Source organism: Apus apus, chromosome 3, assembly GCF_020740795.1.
Source record: "Apus apus isolate bApuApu2 chromosome 3, bApuApu2.pri.cur, whole genome shotgun sequence".
Taxonomy (NCBI): Eukaryota; Metazoa; Chordata; class Aves; order Apodiformes; family Apodidae; genus Apus; species Apus apus.
In genome coordinates, this window is record NC_067284.1 from 67,592,936 (window position 1) to 67,614,473 (window position 21,538).

Genomic DNA, 21,538 nt, shown 5'->3' on the forward strand with positions numbered 1-21,538 from the left:
GCTCATTGCTGCTCCACTGCTCAAAGCAGACAGGAACCCCTAGATCATGCTTTCCTACACCTAACCACTTCTTAGCCATCCTGAAAGGGTGAGACCAGAGTGATGCTATATGATTTCCAGTTCAAAGCCTTCTGCATTCACCATGCCAGGGCATGTTCCATGCTAGAGGGAAGGACTCTCCCTGGCAAGACAGGTAAGAGGCACAGCATGGTTGGGACACCACAGCTCTGTCCATAGCAGCCCTTTACAGCACACAGACCACTTCCGATCAGGACTGAAAGAAAAATCTTACCAGCACTTCGTTGATGCTCAGGCTGAAGAGGGACAAGTTGAATTCCCAGAGGCCAGCAGTGTGTCCAAGGCCAGCTGTGAGTTTGATAGGCAGGGCAGAAGTTAGCTGAGGTCCTGAAATTAACAGCATCTTTGAAATAACAGCCTAAGGGATAAAAGCAGAGTCCATAAGATCCCACAGATAAGTGAAAGCCTTAATTACCCTCTTCCCAGCCACAAATTAAGAGTAAAAATAGAAGAATGCTGCCAAGGTTTAGCCCAAGACCTTTCTCGTACTAGTTATGAACAGGCATTCAAGATGACCAAGAGTAGGGTGAGATATGCAGCGTGCCTCCCTGCAACTCCCCAGCATCCAATGGCTTTCACTTTGTGGGACCACCAAGTTTTGATATCGTAACTCTCAGAAGAGCTGGCCTGTTCCCCGCTCTGTTCGCAGCTCTTCCTCCACCCTGCTAGGGCTGCCCTTCCTTTTGCACCCAGGCTCCTGCCCAGCCTCTGCTGCAGCCGGCCAGAGCCTTTTGATTTTGAAATCCAGCCACTTTGCATGGAGGTACCTCTCTAAATCTAGCTCGGGATAACACCTTGAACCTACAGTTTTGTTCCTAATGCAGCACTTGTTGCTATCACAGCTGCTTTCTGGGTCAAAGGAACTAATTTGGTCTTAAAATCATGTAAGAGGGTTTTAACTTTCATTATTTCCAATTGCAGACTAATTTAAATGCAGCATTCAGAAGGCCCTGCAGTGCGATTATACAACCAACTGCGGGAAAATTAATAGCTCTTAGTTGTACCACAGCAGCAAGGTGATATCAACATCAGCACTTACTCCACGAAGATTCCTTCTCCAAAAGTGTCACCTCAGCATCCCCCCAAGGAGCCCCACTAGCTCCTCCCCCAGCAAGCATCTTCTTGCAGACACTGACAAGTTCAGCCCTGCCGCACAGCAAACCCTCACTGCAATATTCCGTACACATGGAGACAGTTACTTTGTGTATTTATTTGGGCTTATTTGGGAAAACACTTCCTCTATTACCCATTGTTTTCAAGCAGCCCTTCCTGCTGGCTCGGTGCAAGTGCTAAGAGCCAGCAGGAGGCTTCCCTGCCAAGTGGCTTCAGGCCAGTCTGGCCTGAAGGCAGGAAGCTGTGGTGGGTGTAGGGGAGGACCGGCTGGCTTTGCTGGGGAATGGACCACTGCTATGATGCGTGCCTGTGAGGTCTCATGCACTGCACACACTCCCACTTCACTGCTTTGAAATTCAGTGGTTTTCTGCTCTGCAGGCTCTCTGCTAGCACAGCTCCAGCCTTTTGTAAGATCTTTGTAAGGCCTGGCCCCAACTCAGCTATCAAAAGACTCATGTTAAAATACAGCTCACTGTGAACAAGAATGCCTCTCTGTGCTGCCAGGACACACAAGTGAAGCACCAGAGCAGCAAGCCTGGCAGGAGCACTGCAGCTAAACATGAAGCCCAGCCTCCTGACTCCCCCTGGCCCAGATCCTGTGGTGGTTCCCCTGTTCCCAAGAACAGCTTGAGGTTTGCTTTTTTGCAAGAAGAGGTGCTCACATCTGCTGCCATCCAAGGAGGGCTGGGAAGCAATAGCCAAGGAATGATCTTACAGCACCTGAGCAAAAGCTTGGCAGTTTATGTTGCTTCCATCAGACAGATGCACATCAGTGGCAGCATGCTAGATCTGGACCTGTGCTGTCATCCAGGTCAGCAAAAGTGGACACCAAGTGCTCCACACTTAAAGGTCCCTGTACCAGCACCAAGCATACGAGAGGCAGGTCGGTTACTGGTGGAGCAGGAAATAAGCCCAGTACCTGTGGCTGGCAGCAGTCGGTAGCAAAAGCCTGGAGCCTGGGCACTTTAGAAGTGTCCCCAGCTTGGGCACACCGCTCTGCTAAAGCCAGGCCAAGTGATCTTAATGGCCTTTTCTGAATTTAGGAGCCACTGCATGTCCAGAAAAGCAGCAGCAGTCTGAAATGGTTAATCCTACAAAGGTGCTTCAGCTTTGCAGAAGAGAAGCAGGTTGAAAGTTTGCCTGCCTAATTGCATTATTGCTATGCAAACTTAGCCCATTTCCTGAAAAGACCACAGTGACCTCGTTTGAACCTTGAAAAGGAAAATAAAATGTTTGTGTGGGGCTTTTTCCTAAACTGGAAGTTATGATGGAATGGCACTTGTTCATTAATGAAATGCAAGGTTAAACTGTGATAAGGATATAGCCATGGGGATGCCTGTTGATGCAAGTTTGCAGGAGTGATTTGCGTAACCACTGAGAACTTTATGTATTCATCAATGTGAACACTGGGAAAAAAATATGTAAAGCAGACTTAAAAAAAAAAAAAAGGAAGAAAGAAAAAAAAGCAAGCTATAAAAAGGAATGCTTGAGGGTGTGCTTCCTTGGAGCCCAAGGTAGCCCTTACTGGAAACTCTTAGCATACTATTTACTTCGCAATGGTCTAGCAGAAATAACAGCGATCAGCTGGTTTGGCTTTAGCACTGAACATTAACAGTATTTTTTTTTTTTTCTGCTGCAGTAATTATACTGCATAAAATCATTACAGTTTTTATTTTAGATGGGTTTGTTTAACTGGACTCCAGTTGAACTCAGCCTATTCCAGCAAGCAAGATTTCCAGCATTAAAAAAAATCAAAGGCAAGAAAAGCTTGTAAATCCAGCCCCGCCCCACCCCCCCCCAACTGGTCAGCAAGTTTTATCTTTCCACCCTCATTGCAGGTCAGCATGTCCCACTTGGCCTAAGCCTCTGCTGGCAGTGAAAGAGCCCTTCCTCTTCCGTACTTATTATAGCTGCCACACTCTGATCTACAACTGATGGCATCAAAGATTAAATTGTTGTCTCAGAGCGGTACATTAGCGTCACTACTAGCCTGCCTTACTCTTTTTGCCTTGTTCCAGAGTTTAAGTGTCAAATATGGCTACAGCTTGGGAAAATAATTATGTCAACACAGTCTGCTGCAAAGGTCTTACTTGCTGCCGTATCACATGATTTGGTCTCCGCAGCAAACTCTGCTTATAAAAACAAGGAAACTCTAATGTAACCTTCCATATATCTTTGCAATCTATCTTTTCTGATTACTTCTTCCTTAACCTTTAGTCAGAGGGTAAACCACCCAGCACAATCACTTGTTTTCAGGGGAATTGCATAATAAAAGTATAGATAGTACAGAAAAGCAGTGGCTAAAAAAAATCTGCCACCAAAAATGAGTTCTGTTTTTAGCAATCATCAGCACCTGCTGGCCTTTGTCACAGAGGAGCTGCCAGTGGTGGCACCAAAGGTGAGTTGGGACTTAACCTTTACTGCCAAGCGAGCACCTGAGTCATCCCCACCTGCAGAGAGAGAGGAGCAAATTGCAATAAAACCTCTCCCTGCTTAGAAGCACAATTCTTGATGCTGTTTAGAAATCAATTAAGCAACTCAGACCTGCTATCGGATACCCTGTGCCCTCTAGGAATAGTATGATGATGATCAGGAAATGCTCTGAACAATCATTGTCCTTATGTATTAAAATTATTGAAATGTATTGTCTTTCCAGGTAGTACTTGGAAGCGAAAAAGTTATTTAATTTAGCAATAAAACATGTCTCAAGCCCAAACCTTTGAATTTAGGCGTTGTGTGAAACCTGCAAAGAGAGAAATATGTTCTGTTCCCAGTGACATGGTACAGCAAGATAGCATCATGACACTGATGATTTCATTGAGCAGTTTTTGATCTGAAGCATCACTCCAAGGAAGTGCAGTACCGTGCAGATGAAGATTTTCCCTAACTAGAGAATGATTGAACAGTAGTTAAAACACTGCGTAAGTACTCTTGTATTCTTCACTGGGTAAAGAACTGGCTGGATGGCTTTGCCCAAAGAGTTGTGGTAAATGGGGTCAAATCTAATTGGCAGCCAGTCACCAGTGGTGTCCCTCAGGGCTCCATTTTGGGGCCAGTCTTCTTCAATACCTTTATCAATTACCTGAATGAGGGGATGGAGTGCACTCTCAGTAAGGTTGCAGATGACACCAAATTGGGCGGGAGTGTTTATCTGCTCGAGGGTAGTGGCCAAGGTTGTAGAGGCTTTTTTTCTGGGTGTTTTTTGGTGGAGTGTGTGTGGTTGTTTCCGTTTGTTTGGTTTTTTGGTTTTTGTTTGAGGTTTTTTTGTGTGTTGATGGTTGGACTTGGTGATCTCAGAGGTCCTCTCCAACCATGACAATTCTGTGATTCTGTGAAGCACCTGAAGCTAAATTTCACATATTGTGGTCATTTTAAAAACTTCAAGCTGTTAAAGGAATTATCTGGAGCAAATTTTTTTTTTTCAGTCATTTTTGTTATTTGCCATCACAAATTAGATTCATTTTCAAAGATAGGTGGCAAACTCAAGAAGCCTACAGACTCTTCTGACTTTGGAATCAAAACCAGGAACATCCTAAGTGCAATCCCACAAGCTGCAGACTTCAAGGGAGCTCCGTAATGCTCTGTCCTCTTTATCCACATAGACATTTCAACCCTCATGAGATACTTACACTTACAGCTCAAGCCTGAGCAAATGGAGTAGGTCAGAAGAAAAAATCACCCTGAACATGAGGCACTTTGCTCCCCAAAATCAAATGGACCTCCTTATCTTCCCTGGCAAATCTGGTTTGGATAACTGTTAACCTTCTGAGCCTTCTGGGGCTCCTCTACCCTTCAGAAACTTTTGTGGAGCAGTGTCAAAATGAGAAATTAAGGGATTCCTAGGCTTTATGCATTAACTTCTAGGTGAATGTCAGGCTTTTAGCATTAGGACCCTAAGTGAACTTTAGTTCTTCTTGGGGAGTAGAATATAAACAAATTAAAGTCCCATGGAGCCAGTTAATCAGCCAAAGGTGAGTCACCCTAGCAGGACAATGTCTCTTCATTCAGCTCAGGATGTGTAAGTTTTGTCTAACATCTGTGGGGTTCAGAATTAGCTGATTAATTATTCCGAAGAAATCGAGTTACCTTCCAGAAATTAATGGAGAAAATACGCACAGGCTTAGAAACTGCAGAAACTTTTTCCCTTGGCAGCAGGCTGGACAGTTTAATTTCTGAAAGAGTAACTAACTTTGCACTCATCTGCAGTCCCTCTTCTACCTTATCAGTACATATAAGTACTGATCAGCATCTGAGAAACCTTAAAGACTGCCCCACTCTGAAAAAAGACATTGTAAAGTTTCTGGTTCAGTCTAGGACAGGCTGGGAAAACTGCTGAAGCTTTGGATACTTCCCTGGGTTTTTTTCCAGCACCCTTCCCAGTGCTGTATGAACCAGGGGTAGCCCCTGCCATCCCCAAGTCATGCTGCTCACCAAGTAGTTTCCTACCTAACTTTTGAAAGCAAAGCAAATGTGTGATTATGAAACTAGTTCATATTCTGTTTCTACAAGTCAATTGAAGAAAAAGCTTTCAATACAATGTTCTAGGGTAAAAGCCAATTTCCCCATTAAGGAACACCTTAATAGAGAACTGAACTATCATCCAGAGATCTCATTCTCTCTCAGTAGGTTTACCCTTCTTACTCAGGTAAAACACTTCTTTCCAGCTGCTGTGTCCAATCATGCCAATGATATTTTACTCAACTGACCGAGTCTCATTCGAGACTCTTCTTTACATGACTTTTATAAGGTACTTTTTTAGGATGCACACACAAGTACGTGTCAAATATAAAGAGAGACAAAACAGTAAGAAGGTGCTATTACAGTGATAATACAGCTATCACAGAATCACAGAATGGTTCGGGTTGGAAGGGACCTTAAAGAACATTTAGTTCCAACTCCCCTGCATAGGCAGGGACACCTCCCACTAGACCAAAGTCACCTAGGGACACCTCCCATCATTAACCAAAGTCACCTAGTCATGGAAAAAGGTGATTCCAGTTACACCTTCCCATTTTACAAATTCAGTTCACTAGGATGCACTTTTACTGCCTCATCTACACAGCAAATGAACTCCAACCTGCAGAACTACAGCAACAGCACTTTTGGGCACCCAAGGCATCTTTAACCAGGTATTTTAAAAAATAATTGTTTTCATGATAATTCTCCATCTGCACAGAGTCTATAGCTTTTGTAGGGTCTTATGCTTGTTTCTAGAACTCGTAATGCAAGGCCACAGTACTGACAAATATTATTTACCACCTTTTTTAATGACCTAAGCATTGTTACAAGCAGAAGCAATTTATTGAGAAAACACCGGAAACTGCTATTCTAGAGGCTGAATTTTGACCGCATCCAATATTAAACAAGTATTGGCCAATTACTCACAAATATATATATATATATATAGTTACTAACAAATCAGTAACTATGCCTAACCATTGCCAGTAGTTAGCCTTTTTTTTTTTTCTTTTTTAGTGTGACATACCCACTGAAGGCCTTCCTACAAAGTTCAAGATATTACTGTTTTGTCTTCTGAAATATGTTAATTGAAGATACAAATACTAATTTAGAACACGGTCAGGTAAGGTTAGCTCATTGTGAAGCACAGCCAGAAGGAAACGCAGCAGGTTCTAAGAAACCCTTCTAGCCAAGGAAGCAGCGAGACTGTTTGGCACTTGCCTATTTTAACCATGCACAAACCACAGAACTTTCTGGAAGGGGTGACATTTGTTAGCTTTGGATAAATAGGGCCTCCTCCATACTGTAGAAAACATCTGATTAATCATAGTCAGGATTCACATCTCCCACTTACATGATGAGGTTTCTGATGTTTTATTTCGAGAAAGACGAAGCACCTGCAAAGAAAGAAAGAACAAAACTTAAAAGCAGTAATAATTTGCTGCGTTTGCTCCTGCCCAGCTATGGGGCCGTTACAGTCGCAATGCTAAACCGGGATATAACCCACAGCTTTTACAGAGTGACTCTAAGAGAAATACAACCCTCTAGTCCTGGCTGTGAAATGAAAAGCCTACCTGAGAGCTCACCCCACTGTTGAACTAGATGCCTGCGGTGCTTTACGACAAAAGACTTGTGTTTCCTGTGCTCTGCAGCACTTGCAGCCTCCTCCTGTGAAGAATCTCTGATACAAAAATAGCTCAGAGATAATGCCAGTTTTGTGACGAGACTAAAAAAAAAAAAACAAACCAAAACAAAGCCAGAACATTTTCTTAGCGACTACTTCGAGTCAGGTGCCTCAAACTTACCTGGCTCACAGCTGCTCTGCTGGGCTAAACGCTTGAGGATAAGTGACAGAACCCTTGCAGAGAGCTCACAAGGGTCCTAAAGTGCTCCCACTGAAGACAATTTAAGTTTTAGAAACAAAAGTTCGGCCATACCTGCATGCAATGTCTCTATCCTCTCTCCCCAGATCATCTGCCTACAGCTGGGTGTTGTATTAAAACTGTATTTGTACTACCCTTAAGGCGCTGCCTTTGATTTTTCTCTGCTTTAGGGATTAACTGCACTTTCTTTTCCTCACAGACCTTTTCCAAAGCAAATATGGAGAAATCAACATGCTAGAGCAGTGCAATTCAGCTACCAATGCTAATAATTTTAATTTCATGCCCTGAGAAAAGCCAATACTCTCTTGTAGAACACATTTATATACCTTGCATACAAACACTCTGCATATACATATGCACGCATGTTTATTAATGACACAGTATATCATACACTTACAAAATTTTCTTACACTAAATGGCAGTTTCTAAGGAAAAAAAGAAAAAAATGGAGTAATTTTTAGACCATTAGCTGCATCAGCTGCTGTCAAAAATGGCAATCTTGGCTCAAATCATGTTACATGGTACACGCTTTATTAGTAACATATATTGGTAAGGAATGATGCCACCCACATGTACACATATGTACAATATTGCAATCAGAGAATATTAATAAAGAATTTTTAATTTTCTCTTGAAGCAAAGGACACTAACAAACCCAACAAATTACAGCAAAAGTATTTGTTATCTTCATGAGAACAAAGACACGTACAGTCAATAACAAGGGTCTCACATGGAAATACATTTCTCTTAGGAATATTTTTTGCTTAATCAATTCCAATTCATACATTAACATGAATTCTCCGTCTTCACAGACTTCAGACTGAATGGTGGTGGTGAGGAAAGTACACTGACACAATAACTTAGCTTGTGGTCCATGAGTCATTAGTAACCTATAACACTTCAGAAGGTTCTATGTACATGAAAGACAGCAATGAAAAAGGTCACACATTCCCATTCACACAGGAAAACTCATGAGTTCACGGAATGGAAAATGAAAGCAGTAACTGCTTATAGCTCAACTCAATTTCATTTGGTCATAGAAACACAAAATAGTCCAAAGATTTCTCAAAAAGCATTTTTTCATCAGGCAATATGGGCTGGCAGCTCTAACTACACACTCCAGTGATTGTCTCTGAAACAACAGACTGTCTTGAACAAATGAGATGCCCAAGAGAATGAAGTTAGGAAAGCCCTATTAGCCTGAAACTATTAAGATGTATTCTTCCCACTTCTTCCCTTGGTCTTTGTTCCTCATAAAACAGGAGCATTCAGCAACAGAAAGTGCTGTTATTGAAGATAAGCACTCATCTACAAAATAAATGCCCTGAAGAACCAATGTTAAAGCTCCCAACTGCAGGAATTCCAGACTATGCCTTAGAGGTCTGACATTTTCAAACCCAAACAGAAATGAGATTAAGACCATGTCAGGATTCCTAAATAAAAATGGGTCAACATTCTTCGGCTCTGACCCACTGGAGTTAGCAAAAGTTTAACATGGTCTGGAAGAAACAAAGAAAGATAGATGGTTTTTTTAAAGAGCAATCTCCAAATCTTATAGCTGCAAGTTACCAAGTAAACACCCTAGTTAGTCCTTGGGAACTTGGGGCCAGCCTCCTTGCTTAGGGTCACTATTACATGACTTCTTTTGCATTCTCTAGAGTTCTCCTGAAGTACTTAAAAGCATACTGAAAAGCAAAAGCTGAAGCATGGGATTGGGGTGCCTCTCTTCACTTGATTTCCCACTCTATCCTCATAGTTGACATAAAATTCCATTCATTAAATGATTACCTCTGTAAGCAGTTATGATCTTTAGCCCCCACATCCACTCTTTACTGGAGGGCTGAGCCAGAATCTCAAGGCTAAGATGTTCAGTTCCAGATGGATGTTTGACTGGATAGATATTGTTTGCTTAAAAGAAAAAATTAAAAGCAAAAAAACTCAAAGCCCCAGCAACCCCAAATTTATTTTTGCCATGAACTAGAACCTCAGTTTCTTGACAGACAGATATTATTGCATAAAATACTGGTTTGTTCTTTATTCACTCTTTATTTTGCTGCTGAGCCTTCTATTTAAATACTTTATCGTTGCCTGGAAATAACTCACAGGTTTCCAACTTTTTTAGAGGGGGAGTATTAAATCCAGGATGTAATTAAGCCTTCATTATTAAGAATATTTTATTTTCATGGACTTAGCAGAGTTTCCAGTATGCCAAAATCTTGTTTGGGCCTTTTCAGAGTGTAGTCAAGTAACCTGGCAGAAGATAAAAACACAAGGAGGCAGAAGGGCTGGAATATTTTTTCAATAATCAGCTGAACATAACAAGAGAAACTGGAAACTAGCAGTGAATACAAGAATTTAAAAATAAATTTTAAAAAGGAAGAAAAAAGATCAATGCTTGAATCTGAACAGTGTGTATCTGAACAATTCAGAAGCATTCCAGATACTGCCAAACACTTTCTATTGAAGATTTTAAAACAATTCCCCCAAACTGCAAAGAAAATTACCATGGTAAGATTTTGCAATAGAAGTATAAAGCAACCATGGGTCACAAACACAAATATTTACTGAGTCTGTACCTTGCAGAATAATGTATCTATTTTGGCACACATTATTAACATTTTTCCAAAAGAAAAGCCACCCACGCACATCAACAGGCAGGAACTCTTACTTTGCTCATGCAAGCTGAAATTGTGTAGATCCTTTGACGGGGCAGCTTACACCACAGCAAGTGATTATATGTAAAAAACTGACATAACAAAAGCACCACTGCTTCAACTCCTATACTCTTGCCTCCTCTTTTACTATCTACGAGTTGTTTTTCCTATATTGAGCTACCTCACTGAGTGCTCTTCTCATAGAGCTTGCCTCTCCAGAAGCAGCAAGGTGTGTCCATTTTCTGTCTGGCATTGGACCTGGCAAAGAGAGATGGGACCTTTTTGGAAAGACAAGTGTTCCAAGCACGCTTAGCTTGTGCTAGTATGTATATTACCATTCAGTCTTCCCATGTCTGAAGTGTTTGCCATACAAAAGATTAAAACAAGCTCACCAAGTTTAGAAAGCTAAGTTTACAGGATCCTTTTTATATCAAAAGGGATACTCTAAAGCTACAGTGAAACAAGCAAAAGAAAAGCACTTAATGATACTTATCATACTAAACCACTATATTGGAGTTAAAAACTTCCCTGTATCCAACTGAAACTATCTGTGGAAAACTTCAAGTAAGATTCCACCTTCTGCGTGGCACTACATCTGTGGGAACTCAGAGATGGCATCATTGATGACTGACCTGCAGACTCAACCTAAAGGCTGCTAAAGCTTAAATGTTTGAAAAAGTCTGCTAACTCAGGTCTGAGCTTTTCAGTAATAGCAGGGCCTCAGTATTGTTGTAGTGCCATCAATTCTCTAGGTGGTAGAGAAAGCACAAGGTAAAGGAGAATATTTTCAAAAGCACTGCAGTGAAAAATCCACATCCCAAATTCAGATAAATGTAATAACACAAGGTGAATATTAACAAAGTTTGGTCCTTTTTAGCTAAGATACATGACATAAGCAGCAAATATTTCATCAGAATGAATGAAACATCACTATTTTCTTTTCAGTATTCTTACAGCTTTCAACAAACTCCAAAATACATGTTTTAAGTTATGCAAGCATTAAAAATTTCACATGACAAATGATACCATTCATGATGCCGATAAATAAATGCAAAAAAGGACTGAACACATTTTCTGACACACCACAAATATTCAGCTCAGGAGGTATAACACACAAAACAGAATTTCTTCAGCAGCACTGTTAAACTCAAGATGAGGCAAGGATCTTCTTTACAAAGTAAAGGCACCAGCTCTTTGTAAATTCATACCCCTCTCATTTTAACTGAGAAAGCACACAGAATATTCCATGGAGGCAACCTATGTAGTAATGTTCCATTGTCTATAAATACTTCACAGTAGAGGTATCAAAGGCCTTTCTGCTCCTTTTTACTTTACTTAACAAGAAATGCTTTTCCTTCAGTTTATGTAGTGGGAAACTTTTTAAAACTCCCCAAAAATGTTCCAGTGAATCTATAGGACAGTGTTTTCTCTAATCTGCCTTCTGATATCTACCAGGAAGTTTCAAGGCAAAAGACATGTCAGATGCCAGTGTGAAACACACACTTTTGTAGTCATCTCTTGATTCCAGCATTGTGCTATAGACAGTTTCCCAGAAGGAACCACTGGCTTATATTAAAAATACAGATACATTTTTTAAAAAAAGGAACTTGAGAACATCCTCCAGCTGTGCAGCTACCTACTCTGACTTTTCAAACGCACTAGCAAAAACTGACCAAGAAAAGATTAGATACTTCTGATCACGACAACTATAATTCAGGATTCCAGATCTTTTCAAGTATGCATCCTGAATATACAAGTCTCCCTAGCATGGAGAGCATTCACACAGCTCTTTACTCATGAAACTGCACAACTTGAAAACTGCTGACTTGGGATAGTAGGGTTAATGGCTGGGCTCGATGATCTTGAAGGTTTTTTCCAACCTAATTGATTCTGTGAATAAATATTCCATACAAAAGTGAAATGTTTGTTTCTTGGGAAAAAAAAAGAACTGAGTATCTTCATAGCTTCCACTGCGCAACTATCACTCATATCACCAAATACATTTTACTACTCATACACACAAATCCAGTGATTACACTAATTAATATTGTTCAGTATCCAACCAAACTTGTGCATTTCAAAGTCACCTTCTTTCAGCTTTATAAAGCCGACTGACTTTTTACTGCAGTACTTTCAGATTCTACAGGACTGTCAACTGGAACCTGGAGAGGGGAAAAAAAAAGTAGGAATTAAGCTGTTATTCAGAAGAAGTTATTCCCAGCCTCAGTATTCTTGGGTAATTATTAGGCTAGACTCCAACAGTATATGTAGTTAATTAGCCAAATTAGGCTTTTATAGAAAGCCCTATTTCCCCTTCTCTGTGTAATGGAAAAAAAAACCAGTGCAAAAATAAAGAATTGAGTGCCTTAGTATAACTCTAAAGTATATAATTACTCTATATAGATATTTATCATGTGGAGATTAATTTTCAGATTTTTTCTCCATTACATTTAAACACATTAGAAACTTGATAATCAAGGTTTGGCATTGAAGTACAATAGTACCTTATTAACACAGGCAGCTCTCAATTATTGATGGTAGCATCAGGGCAAGGACTCCAGGCTTTAGTTATATCCTGGCTAACATAAATGAAGGTGTGTGACAATCTGGGCTAATTAACAAGGTGATAACGGAAAACAGACAAGTCATGGACCACTGCCTGCAGTCAGCATGAACACCCCCAAAATAGCCCTGACCCAGGCTGGTAAACCCCCAGGGTGCCACACTGTGCACACACAGCTGCACAGGTTTTAGGTTCCAGTGAGCTCATATAGCACCAGCTTGGAAGTTTCTGACCCTTACACAGACACTAACAGCATGCACCTGATCACAGATGATCAGAAGCTGCTATATATGCAAGACACCTACACGTAAAAATAAGCGTGACAGAGGATCTTGCAGTATCTGACTCCAAAAAGCTGTTTCATTACCTTGACCCAAATGATCAAAAAAACCTCAGCACTGAAAAAAGTTTCCAGTGACAGCCCTATTTGTATCAGTAACTGTGATAACTTAGAAAAGCTGCTGAATCATGGTCTCTGGACCTCCTGAACAGCAGAGTGCTATGCTCACTCTTCATTTAAATTGAAAGGTTGCTCAGCAGAACAAACTCAGCACTTCAGGGAGCACAGTATAGAAACTGAAGCATGACTTCTGTTCATGAGACACTGACTTGACTTAAAGAGACAGCAGGTATTTTAAATTATATATATAGTCTATAACAGCCTCCTAACCCAATGCACAAAAAGGCTTCACAATTTACAATGCTACCTGCAAATATGAAAAAGCAATATTCAAGCAATAAAATCAGAGATCAATGTTAGCCACTTATAATTCAGGAAAATCTGAGAGAAGGTGGCCTTCTAGGTTTTTTCATGGGAGCTAAGGGGCAAAGCAGATATCCAGGTGCAGCATCCCATGTGGCTCTGTTGTTCCAAAACAGCATAGAAACAGTCCTAAGTTTTATTATTTATTCTTCTGCTGTTAATATTATTATGCCAATAGAAGCCAAGCATTCAAGCACGACAATACAATCATAGTAGAAGAGTTGCCACTTACAGCTTTAACATCCAAATTTATAATCCCTGAATTCACATTGTGTCTTCGCAAATCTGACTTTATTAAGGCTGAAACAAAAACAAAGAGAAAGCTGGTTCACAACTTTGCAATGACATGCATTTCAAGGGAAATGTTTGCACCATGCAAGCACACGGAAACTGCTTTTAGCACATAATCAAAATCTCTGTATTTGCTCTTTTGCTGTTTGAACTTACTGACAATTGGAACTTGCTCCTCACAAAGCACATGCAGAAAAGGACAACAAAAGCTTTTAAACCATGAGTACTTAAAGCAAAGCTTAATTATTTTAGCACTTTCAGCATGTTTGTAAGTATCAGCACCTGTAAGTCACTGGTACAGTTCAGAAACAGGAGCAGTTTCTTTCATGTAGAAAACTGCAAACTGTCTCCTGTTATGAATGTGATAACATTTGCCACGCTATTCTGGAGATACAGATCTGCCTCAAATTCAAGACATGGCTCAAGAAATGGGTGACATGGTTGTCCATATATTAGCAACATCATCCTTAAGACAAAGTGAAAAACAAAGAAAAAAAACCAAACAAGCCCTGAACTTACAAATTCTGTCAGCCCAGACAGGAAGATACATATTTAAATCCTAGACACCTGAGACATCTAAAAACTCCCCAGAAATTCACTGTCTAAAAAAAAACTTCATATTTTTTTATTAAGAGAATTCATTACTTATATTTCAGAATAATTACCTGTTAAAATAATGCCCACAAAAATCCAAGCACTAAGAAAGAGGTTTCCTGCACGAGGACTGTAGTCTGTTGTGAGTTTTCCTTGCACAAGTGTAAAGATAATTCCAAATATCTATAAACAAACAAGTCATTTCATCAGGATCACATAGAAGAGTCATCCCTTTACCTTGAAAAGTTTCAGGACACATCTTATAAAAACCAAACTGAAAAAATGAAGACTACAACAACATAAAAGACTTAGCAGCCAAGTCTAAGAAAGCCTTCACAGATTCAAGCAGAGTGGCCATCATGAACATTACTTCACTTGAAGAAATAAAATTATATAACCTGTGCTGATGCATTAAGGAGACCTGAGGAAGTGCCTTCAGACTCTGGATATGTGATTTCCACAGCAAATTCAAACCCAAGCGGGAGATAGCCAGTCATGAAGAACCTGTAAAAGAGGAGAGTAAGAGGATAACAGGTGTGGCCTTCATCTATTACTACAGCTAAGAATATAAAATATAAACACATTGTTTTTTTAAATTGGTGGTATTCTGAATTGTGTTTTCAAGACCTAACATGATTCTTGCTCTGCCTGCTCATCCAACAATTCTACCCACATGCCTCTTTTTAGGACAAAGGTGCTTTAACATATTTGTCCCATTTCTCATAACCACCTGGACTCCATGCCTATGAAACAACCTTCTCTGATCAGTCCACAAGTGACTCCATAATTAAAGCCAATTAGTTTCAAATTAAAAGACATACACACACATCATCATTTGATCAGCCCAAGCATCTATGCTGGAGGACAAAAAGAGACCACCAGTAGGGAGTGGAACATCTGGTAGAAGCTGGTGTGAAAGAAGCTGAGGGGACTGATGGGTGACAGAAGAACAGGGATTTAATGCAGCTGAGATAGGTTGACTAGTTCTTAAACTCTCAAGACACTGCTGGCTCTACCTCAACTGCATGGCTGGATACAGCTCTACTCCCTCATCCCTCCCTGGGGCTTTTAGGTTATGCATCTATGAGAAGTGCTCACGCTCTTCTGAGTGAACAAAGCACCCAGCACATGCTTGGGCTATCAAAATACAGATTAATCAAAATGCACAGAAGCCAGTCTTCCTAGATTTGCTCAGTTAAACTCTAATTATGTATCCACTGGTCAACAGAAAAAAATCTACTTTACTGCAGGCAGCTTTTTGAATTGGAACAAATTGATCACATACAGACTTCTGTTAGGTCCATAAAAACGTTAAATGAAATTCACTGAAAAGTGAGTTACTTTAGATTTATTCTAATGGAACAGAAGGTGAAACCCTAGTAAACCCTATCTGTACTGCAAGCTATAGGCACAGGTTGAGAGGATGGCAACAGAATATACAGTAGAATAATTTAGTTGGGTTAAATATTATTTCTGAACAGAACTACAGTAAGTCTTTTAGTCATCTTTAATTGCTCACCCAAGTACTCCTCCAGTCACAAACACTACTATAAGGTATCCGAGGTCCAGGGTGAAAGTAAATACCAGCAACCCAATGAAAGAGAGAATGTAAACAATCAAAGTAGTTTGCCTGCAACCCAACCAAGAAAAAAAAAAAAATTAATATTGTTAACATAAGGTCATAGTACATTGTTGAAGCATGGAAGAGTAACATAGACACTACTTACTCTCTAACAACTGACATTCTATAGCTATAAAATTTGCTTCATGTAATTCTGACTCAAACATACTTCGCAATGAGAACGTGTCCCTTCCCGAACTCTTTATTGCCTTGGTTATATGACTGCTTCACTTAAGGCTAAAGAGACTTATTCAGACTCTCAAAGAGTGGACAATCATAGCGGATACTATTATTACCTTAAGGCCACTTTAGTTCTCCACCATGCTGTACCTCTCAGCCACTCTTCAGCACTGCCCATCATACAACACGAGCAGCCGTATCAAACACTACTAGCGACAAAAGTCAGCCTAAGAGGCAAGCCAAACAAATCTCACTGCAATGTTCTATTTATTTTAAATCGGGAATAGGGAATGTCATCCAAAACATTAAAGGACATACCACTATGTATTTATAAGCCAAAACACATGCAGAAACAAAGCCAATCTACACCATTAACATCCATTAGGTTTCTAGAGCTCTTGCACATAATGTACTAAGAGTCACAGGGGAGAACTACTCCACCACAAGCAGAGTTCCAGGACACTGCTCACTCTTGGGGGGACACCACACCATGGGTGATGGACTCCGGAGCTCCTATCCTAGAAGACAGTTCTGCTCCATGGTCATCCTCTGAATTAATGCAAATGTTACACTTACTAACAGGACCAGGAGTGGTATAAAAAATGAGAACCTATCAACTGCTCATTTTACAAAACAATGCACAGTAGGTTTTGAGCCTTTGTACTTTCCTAGGAAAAGGAGCCCGCTGGGCCACCCGGACACAGGACATACAGTGCTTTCCTTGTTAGCCTTACAGTCCTGAAGAGACAGGAGATCAAAAACCCCCTTCACATCTTTGCACCCTCCTCCCTCATTTTCTTTGGCTAAAAACCAGCAAGAGTCTCGAGCTTTTGCTGTAGCTTCAGAAACTAGTCTCCATCAAGGCTGCTAAAGGATCAGGGATGAACTGCATTTCATCATCAGTCCACTTCAGCCCTAAGGCTACAGTATTTTTCTAATGCAATTGCACTGCTCTCCTACCCCTAACCCCATACATGCCTACCCACACTTACTTGTATGTTTTAGTGTAATCCAGCCACAAACCACAAATAATCGAACCCACCATTCCTGCCACCACCAGTGTCAAGCCAATTCTCCCAGCGTTCACTTCTTCTCCCTTTCAACAAATATTTATATGGTGCTAATTAATAACTTGCTTCCACTCAGAGTCAAGTTCAGACCTCTTGGCAGTCATAAGCACAAGCATTCCTTTGACTTCCATGGCTCTATGGCGCAAGAAACTGCAGTGGGGTATAAAGGAAACCAAACTTCTGTGCACACATAGCACCTATAGAATACTAAAGTATCACCTCTGCAAATGTACAGTTAAAAAAAAAAAAAAAAAAAAGATCCAAGCAACTTACCTCATAATGAGTTACTATCATCTGATTTAATAATGTCGACACAGAATAAAATGCCCCAGTCATAATACCTGCAGTAACAAAAGAAAAGCTTTGGTCATTCCAGGTGTAGCCACACAGATATGCTACCCTAAAGAGTTAATATTTTGATATTTAAGACTCACATTAGATGCAAAACCTTTTATCTGCCAGGTAAAGTATCTTCACCACACCTACAAATGGTGTTTTCAATCCTGCCGGATTTTCTAATATTGGCTGCTTAGTAAGCAAAAGTTTGACACTCCCTCCCCCATAAAGAAAACACTGCCACAACAAAAACTTAATGTGCTTTTGGCACACATTTAAACTGTTCAGCAGACCACTTACCATAACTGATCAGCAAAAGTACAAATGGAATATTCTTGAACAAGTTAATAATTGACTGCTTGTAGGAGTAATCCTCGGGAGGCACAGTTTGCAGGACTGCTTGAGAGTGACTGGGAGGGTATTTGGGCTTTTCTTCAAACACTGGGGAAAAAGAAGGAGGAACAATTTTGATTCATCTTTACCAGACTAATGCTTTTTCTTTTCAAAGTGTTTCAGTTTGATGAATTTCAGAAGATTAACTTGGGGGTTTTAACACTTCCATGAAAAAAAAATATTCTAGATTTTCTCACTGAAACGTCAAGTCATGGTTACAAAGAATGTGCTAATTATTTGGTTACATCTGATTGCTACCAACATATAGTCAAAGACAAGACTTTTTCTGCAATGTGTCTAGACCTCTGTATCTGAATTCCAAGATCAACAGCGAGAATTCACATTATATCATAATGTCCTTGTAGCAAAAAGCTTAAGTGAACTAAATATTCTGAGAGATCACTCCAGGGAAGCAGAGCATACAGTAAACTGGTGGACACTTAACCCTGGGGCAACAGGTAATTGCACACAGGTAAACTGGAGAAAATGTAACCTCAACTACTTTAAGCCACCTCAGATGCTTTAGGTAACATGTTGTAAACACTCCCTACGGTCATCATTTAAATCACAGTAACAGAACACTTACCAACTCCTGTTAAGAAGAACAAAAGTGTGGACACTATTGCTGTTCCATAGAACATGATGCTGATGTTATGTGCCATCAGATCGAGATCATTAGGTGTGTTTGGAACCAAAACAGGCGGCAACAAAAAGCCAATTGCAGTGCCAAGCTGTAACACAAGAAAAGAAAGACAAAAATATTTTTCCTGTGAACATAAAAATGAACAGAAGGGAAAAAAGCCTTACCAGGGAGAATTCTGAATTTCTATCACAGTAAGTATTAATAAAACTATAATGGAAAAGTCTTCCTTTAGTATCATACTTCTGAGCCATTTGCTCCCAATGACATATCACAATCAAATCTTTCATAGCTCAGGTTTTAACCTTTTCATTTCTACATTCAACTACAGTACTACACCTAGTATACAGCATATTTAACAACTGAGCATTAATGAAAGTGTTTTTTTGCAGAAGAATCTTTCACAGGAAAATACTGTGCATGCACATAAATTTATCCTGGTCATCCTGCAACTGAAGGCCTAGAAATGACAGAAGACTCCAGCTGCTCTCGTAGAAACACTCTTCTTTTCTCAAGCAAAATGCTCCAGTTGATGTAACGATCCTGCCTCTACAGTAACAAAGACTGATATGGGATGTTTATTGCAAAACCCATAGAAGAGCAGGAGAAAAGGCACATCCTTATTACTAACACAAAACCAAAACGCACATCTGGAATTCCTTGTCCATCTTTCTTGTGGTTCCTATCCACACAATCCCTGCACTCCTGCTTCTTGTCCTGCACCACCTCAACCTCCACGTCTCAGCATCCAAGGAAAGCAGCAGTTTCAGACTCCAAGTTGGATCCCTGGCATCGTACTCCAGAACCAAAATCCCAATAACTCCTTCCTACTGGGAGGACTGGCACTTGCCAGGAAGAGTGGAAATTCAGCTGCCAAAGAAGCCTTTCACTTTATTCTGGGATGCAGATGCAGTATTTTTGCTCAACTGCCAAAGCAACTGACCATCAATACCCAAAGTCTTCAGTCCAAAATGAACAGTTTACCTGTCCACTGGAAGACTTCAATGCAACAAAAACTATTGTGGAAAAGCATTGGGAAAACTTTAAACAGCCACACATGAGCTAATGAGCAACCTTACCTGCAAGTACTTCACGCTAATAATACAGCTGTAATAATCCAAAGTGCGGAGACATAAAATCATGACACTCACATGAGGAAAAACTAATCCCGTTACCTTAATCACACTGCACCTATGACCTCAGCCTGCACCAGCGATGTTGATGGGAGTCTTAACATTCTGTTGCCGCAGAAAAGCAGGGACTCTGGCAAGGGGCAACAACCAGGCTATGGGAGGGGAAAAAACCCATCAGCATCTTCACCTGTGCTTTCAGATATGCCTGTTGAAGCTCTCTGAGATCAGCCAGGACCAGGGGAGCTGGAGGACATGGGTGACTCAGTTATCAGCTCCCCACAGCGAGGGGAACCATTGCAGCATTACAGAAAGCCTCCCGAGTAATTGGGACATGGCCTGCTAACACTTAAGTGATTCGAGGTCGTATTTCAGAAAGCAGAAACTCATACACATTGGCGCCGGGGCTCTCCATGGAAGCCCAGGCACTTCGCCCCCCTCCAGCTGGGGGTGCCAAAGGCAAGAGGAAGAGACAGCGGCGCAGGACTGCTTCTGAGAACTCGGGGTCTCAAGCGGAGCACTGCAGGCAGCTGGCAGAAAGAAGCCCGCAAGCTGCTACAGAACGCAACGCGGCCAGGGTCCCGCACAGCAAGGCTGGGACGCAACGCCTCCGCATCCCGCCCCTGCTCCATCACCCTTCCTCTCTCCAGTGCTGCCCCGCAGCCACCCCTTGGGAGGACGGCTCTTTTCCCCTTCCACAGCGCAACTTTACACCAGCGCCAGGCCAAGCTCTGAGGAAGCTCCCCTCTTCCCCCCCAAGCCTCCCCGCCCCTACCTGGTTGCCCAGCACGGCCACGGCGCAGGCGGTGGAGACCTCGGTGGGCCCGAACCAGACGGAGGCGATGCGCGAGGGCAGCCCCAGGATGAAGACCTGGGCGAGGGCGCAGACGGCCTGGGCGGCCAGGGTGAGGGGGTAGCGCTGGGGGGCCAGGCTGGCGCACTTCAGCCAGGCGCCCAGGGCGTTGAGGCCGGCGCCCAGCAGGGCGGTGAGGCGCAGGCCGCGGGCGTCCAGCAGCCAGGTGGCGGGCAGGATGAGCGGCACGTAGGCCACCATGTAGACCATCGAGAGCCAGTCTATCTGCGTGAAGGAGACGCCGTAGAAGCCGGCGAAGACGTTGCTGAGGATGCTGTACTGGATCCACTGGAAGGCGTTCACCAGCGAGTAGCAGCTGAAGACGGCCAGCACCGCCAGCCGCCGCCGCGACAGCCGCGTCTCCGCCCGCCCGCCCGCCGCCAGCATGGCCTCGGCCTCGGCCTCCGCCCGCGCCCCGCCGCCCGCCGCCTCCTTGCCGGGAAGGAAGCCGTTCCGGCGCTGCCGGGGGGGCACGCTGCCGGCCGCCGGCATCTCCCCGCTCTCTCCCTCCTCCTCCTCCTCCTCCTCCTCCTCGCCGCCGCCGCCGCCGTCCTCCACCATCTCGGCCGTCTCCCCACCCAGCTCCCCTGCTGCTAGCGGCGGCGGGTGCGGCCCGGCCCCGCCTTCCAAGGTCACCCGGCGGCGGCTCGGGCTCCAGCTCCCACACCACGCTGCCAGCCGCCGGCACGGCACGGCACGGCCCGGCACGGCCCGGCCGGGCGGGGCGGGGCGGGGCGGGAGGCGGCCCCGGAGGAGGGGCGAGGCGGCACAGACACCGGGCGAGGTGAGCGGTGGGAGCTGCTGCTGCCGCCCTGGGGCGTGGGGGCTGTTTCTGTGTGTGTCTGTCTGTGTGTGTGTGTGTCTGTGTGTGCTGAAGGGGGCCGGCAAGAGTGTTGGACAAGGGGGTAATGGCTTTAC

The 21,538-nt window shown here is 42.5% G+C and overlaps 1 protein-coding gene across 4 annotated transcripts in view; it reads right to left on the bottom strand.

Moving 5' to 3' along the window:
• Positions 1-21,181, bottom strand: part of FLVCR1 (FLVCR heme transporter 1) — a 29,328-nt gene extending 8,147 nt beyond the window's left edge. Inside the window, exons 1-12 of one of the 4 annotated variants that reach the window (XR_007889188.1) lie at positions 20,543-21,181; positions 18,584-18,728; positions 17,905-18,045; positions 17,542-17,609; positions 17,191-17,294; positions 15,917-16,027; positions 14,796-14,901; positions 14,469-14,580; positions 13,745-13,812; positions 12,274-12,348; positions 7,004-7,046; positions 293-436 (exon numbers count right to left, since the gene is read on the bottom strand). Coding sequence is in view for 3 of the 4 variants with exons in the window: in XM_051616331.1 (XP_051472291.1) it covers positions 12,286-12,348; positions 13,745-13,812; positions 14,469-14,580; positions 14,796-14,901; positions 15,917-16,027; positions 17,191-17,294; positions 17,542-17,609; positions 17,905-18,045; positions 18,584-18,728; positions 20,543-21,181 (1,557 nt within the window). In the remaining variant the exon portion in view is untranslated. Of the gene's footprint in view, positions 1-292; positions 437-6,628; positions 7,047-7,881; positions 12,349-13,744; positions 13,813-14,468; positions 14,581-14,795; positions 14,902-15,916; positions 16,028-17,190; positions 17,295-17,541; positions 17,610-17,904; positions 18,046-18,583; positions 18,729-20,542 lie in introns of those variants that run through there. The other 3 variants (XM_051616331.1, XM_051616330.1, XM_051616328.1) reach the window with 3 other exon arrangements.
• Positions 21,182-21,538: the final 357 nt, after the last annotated feature.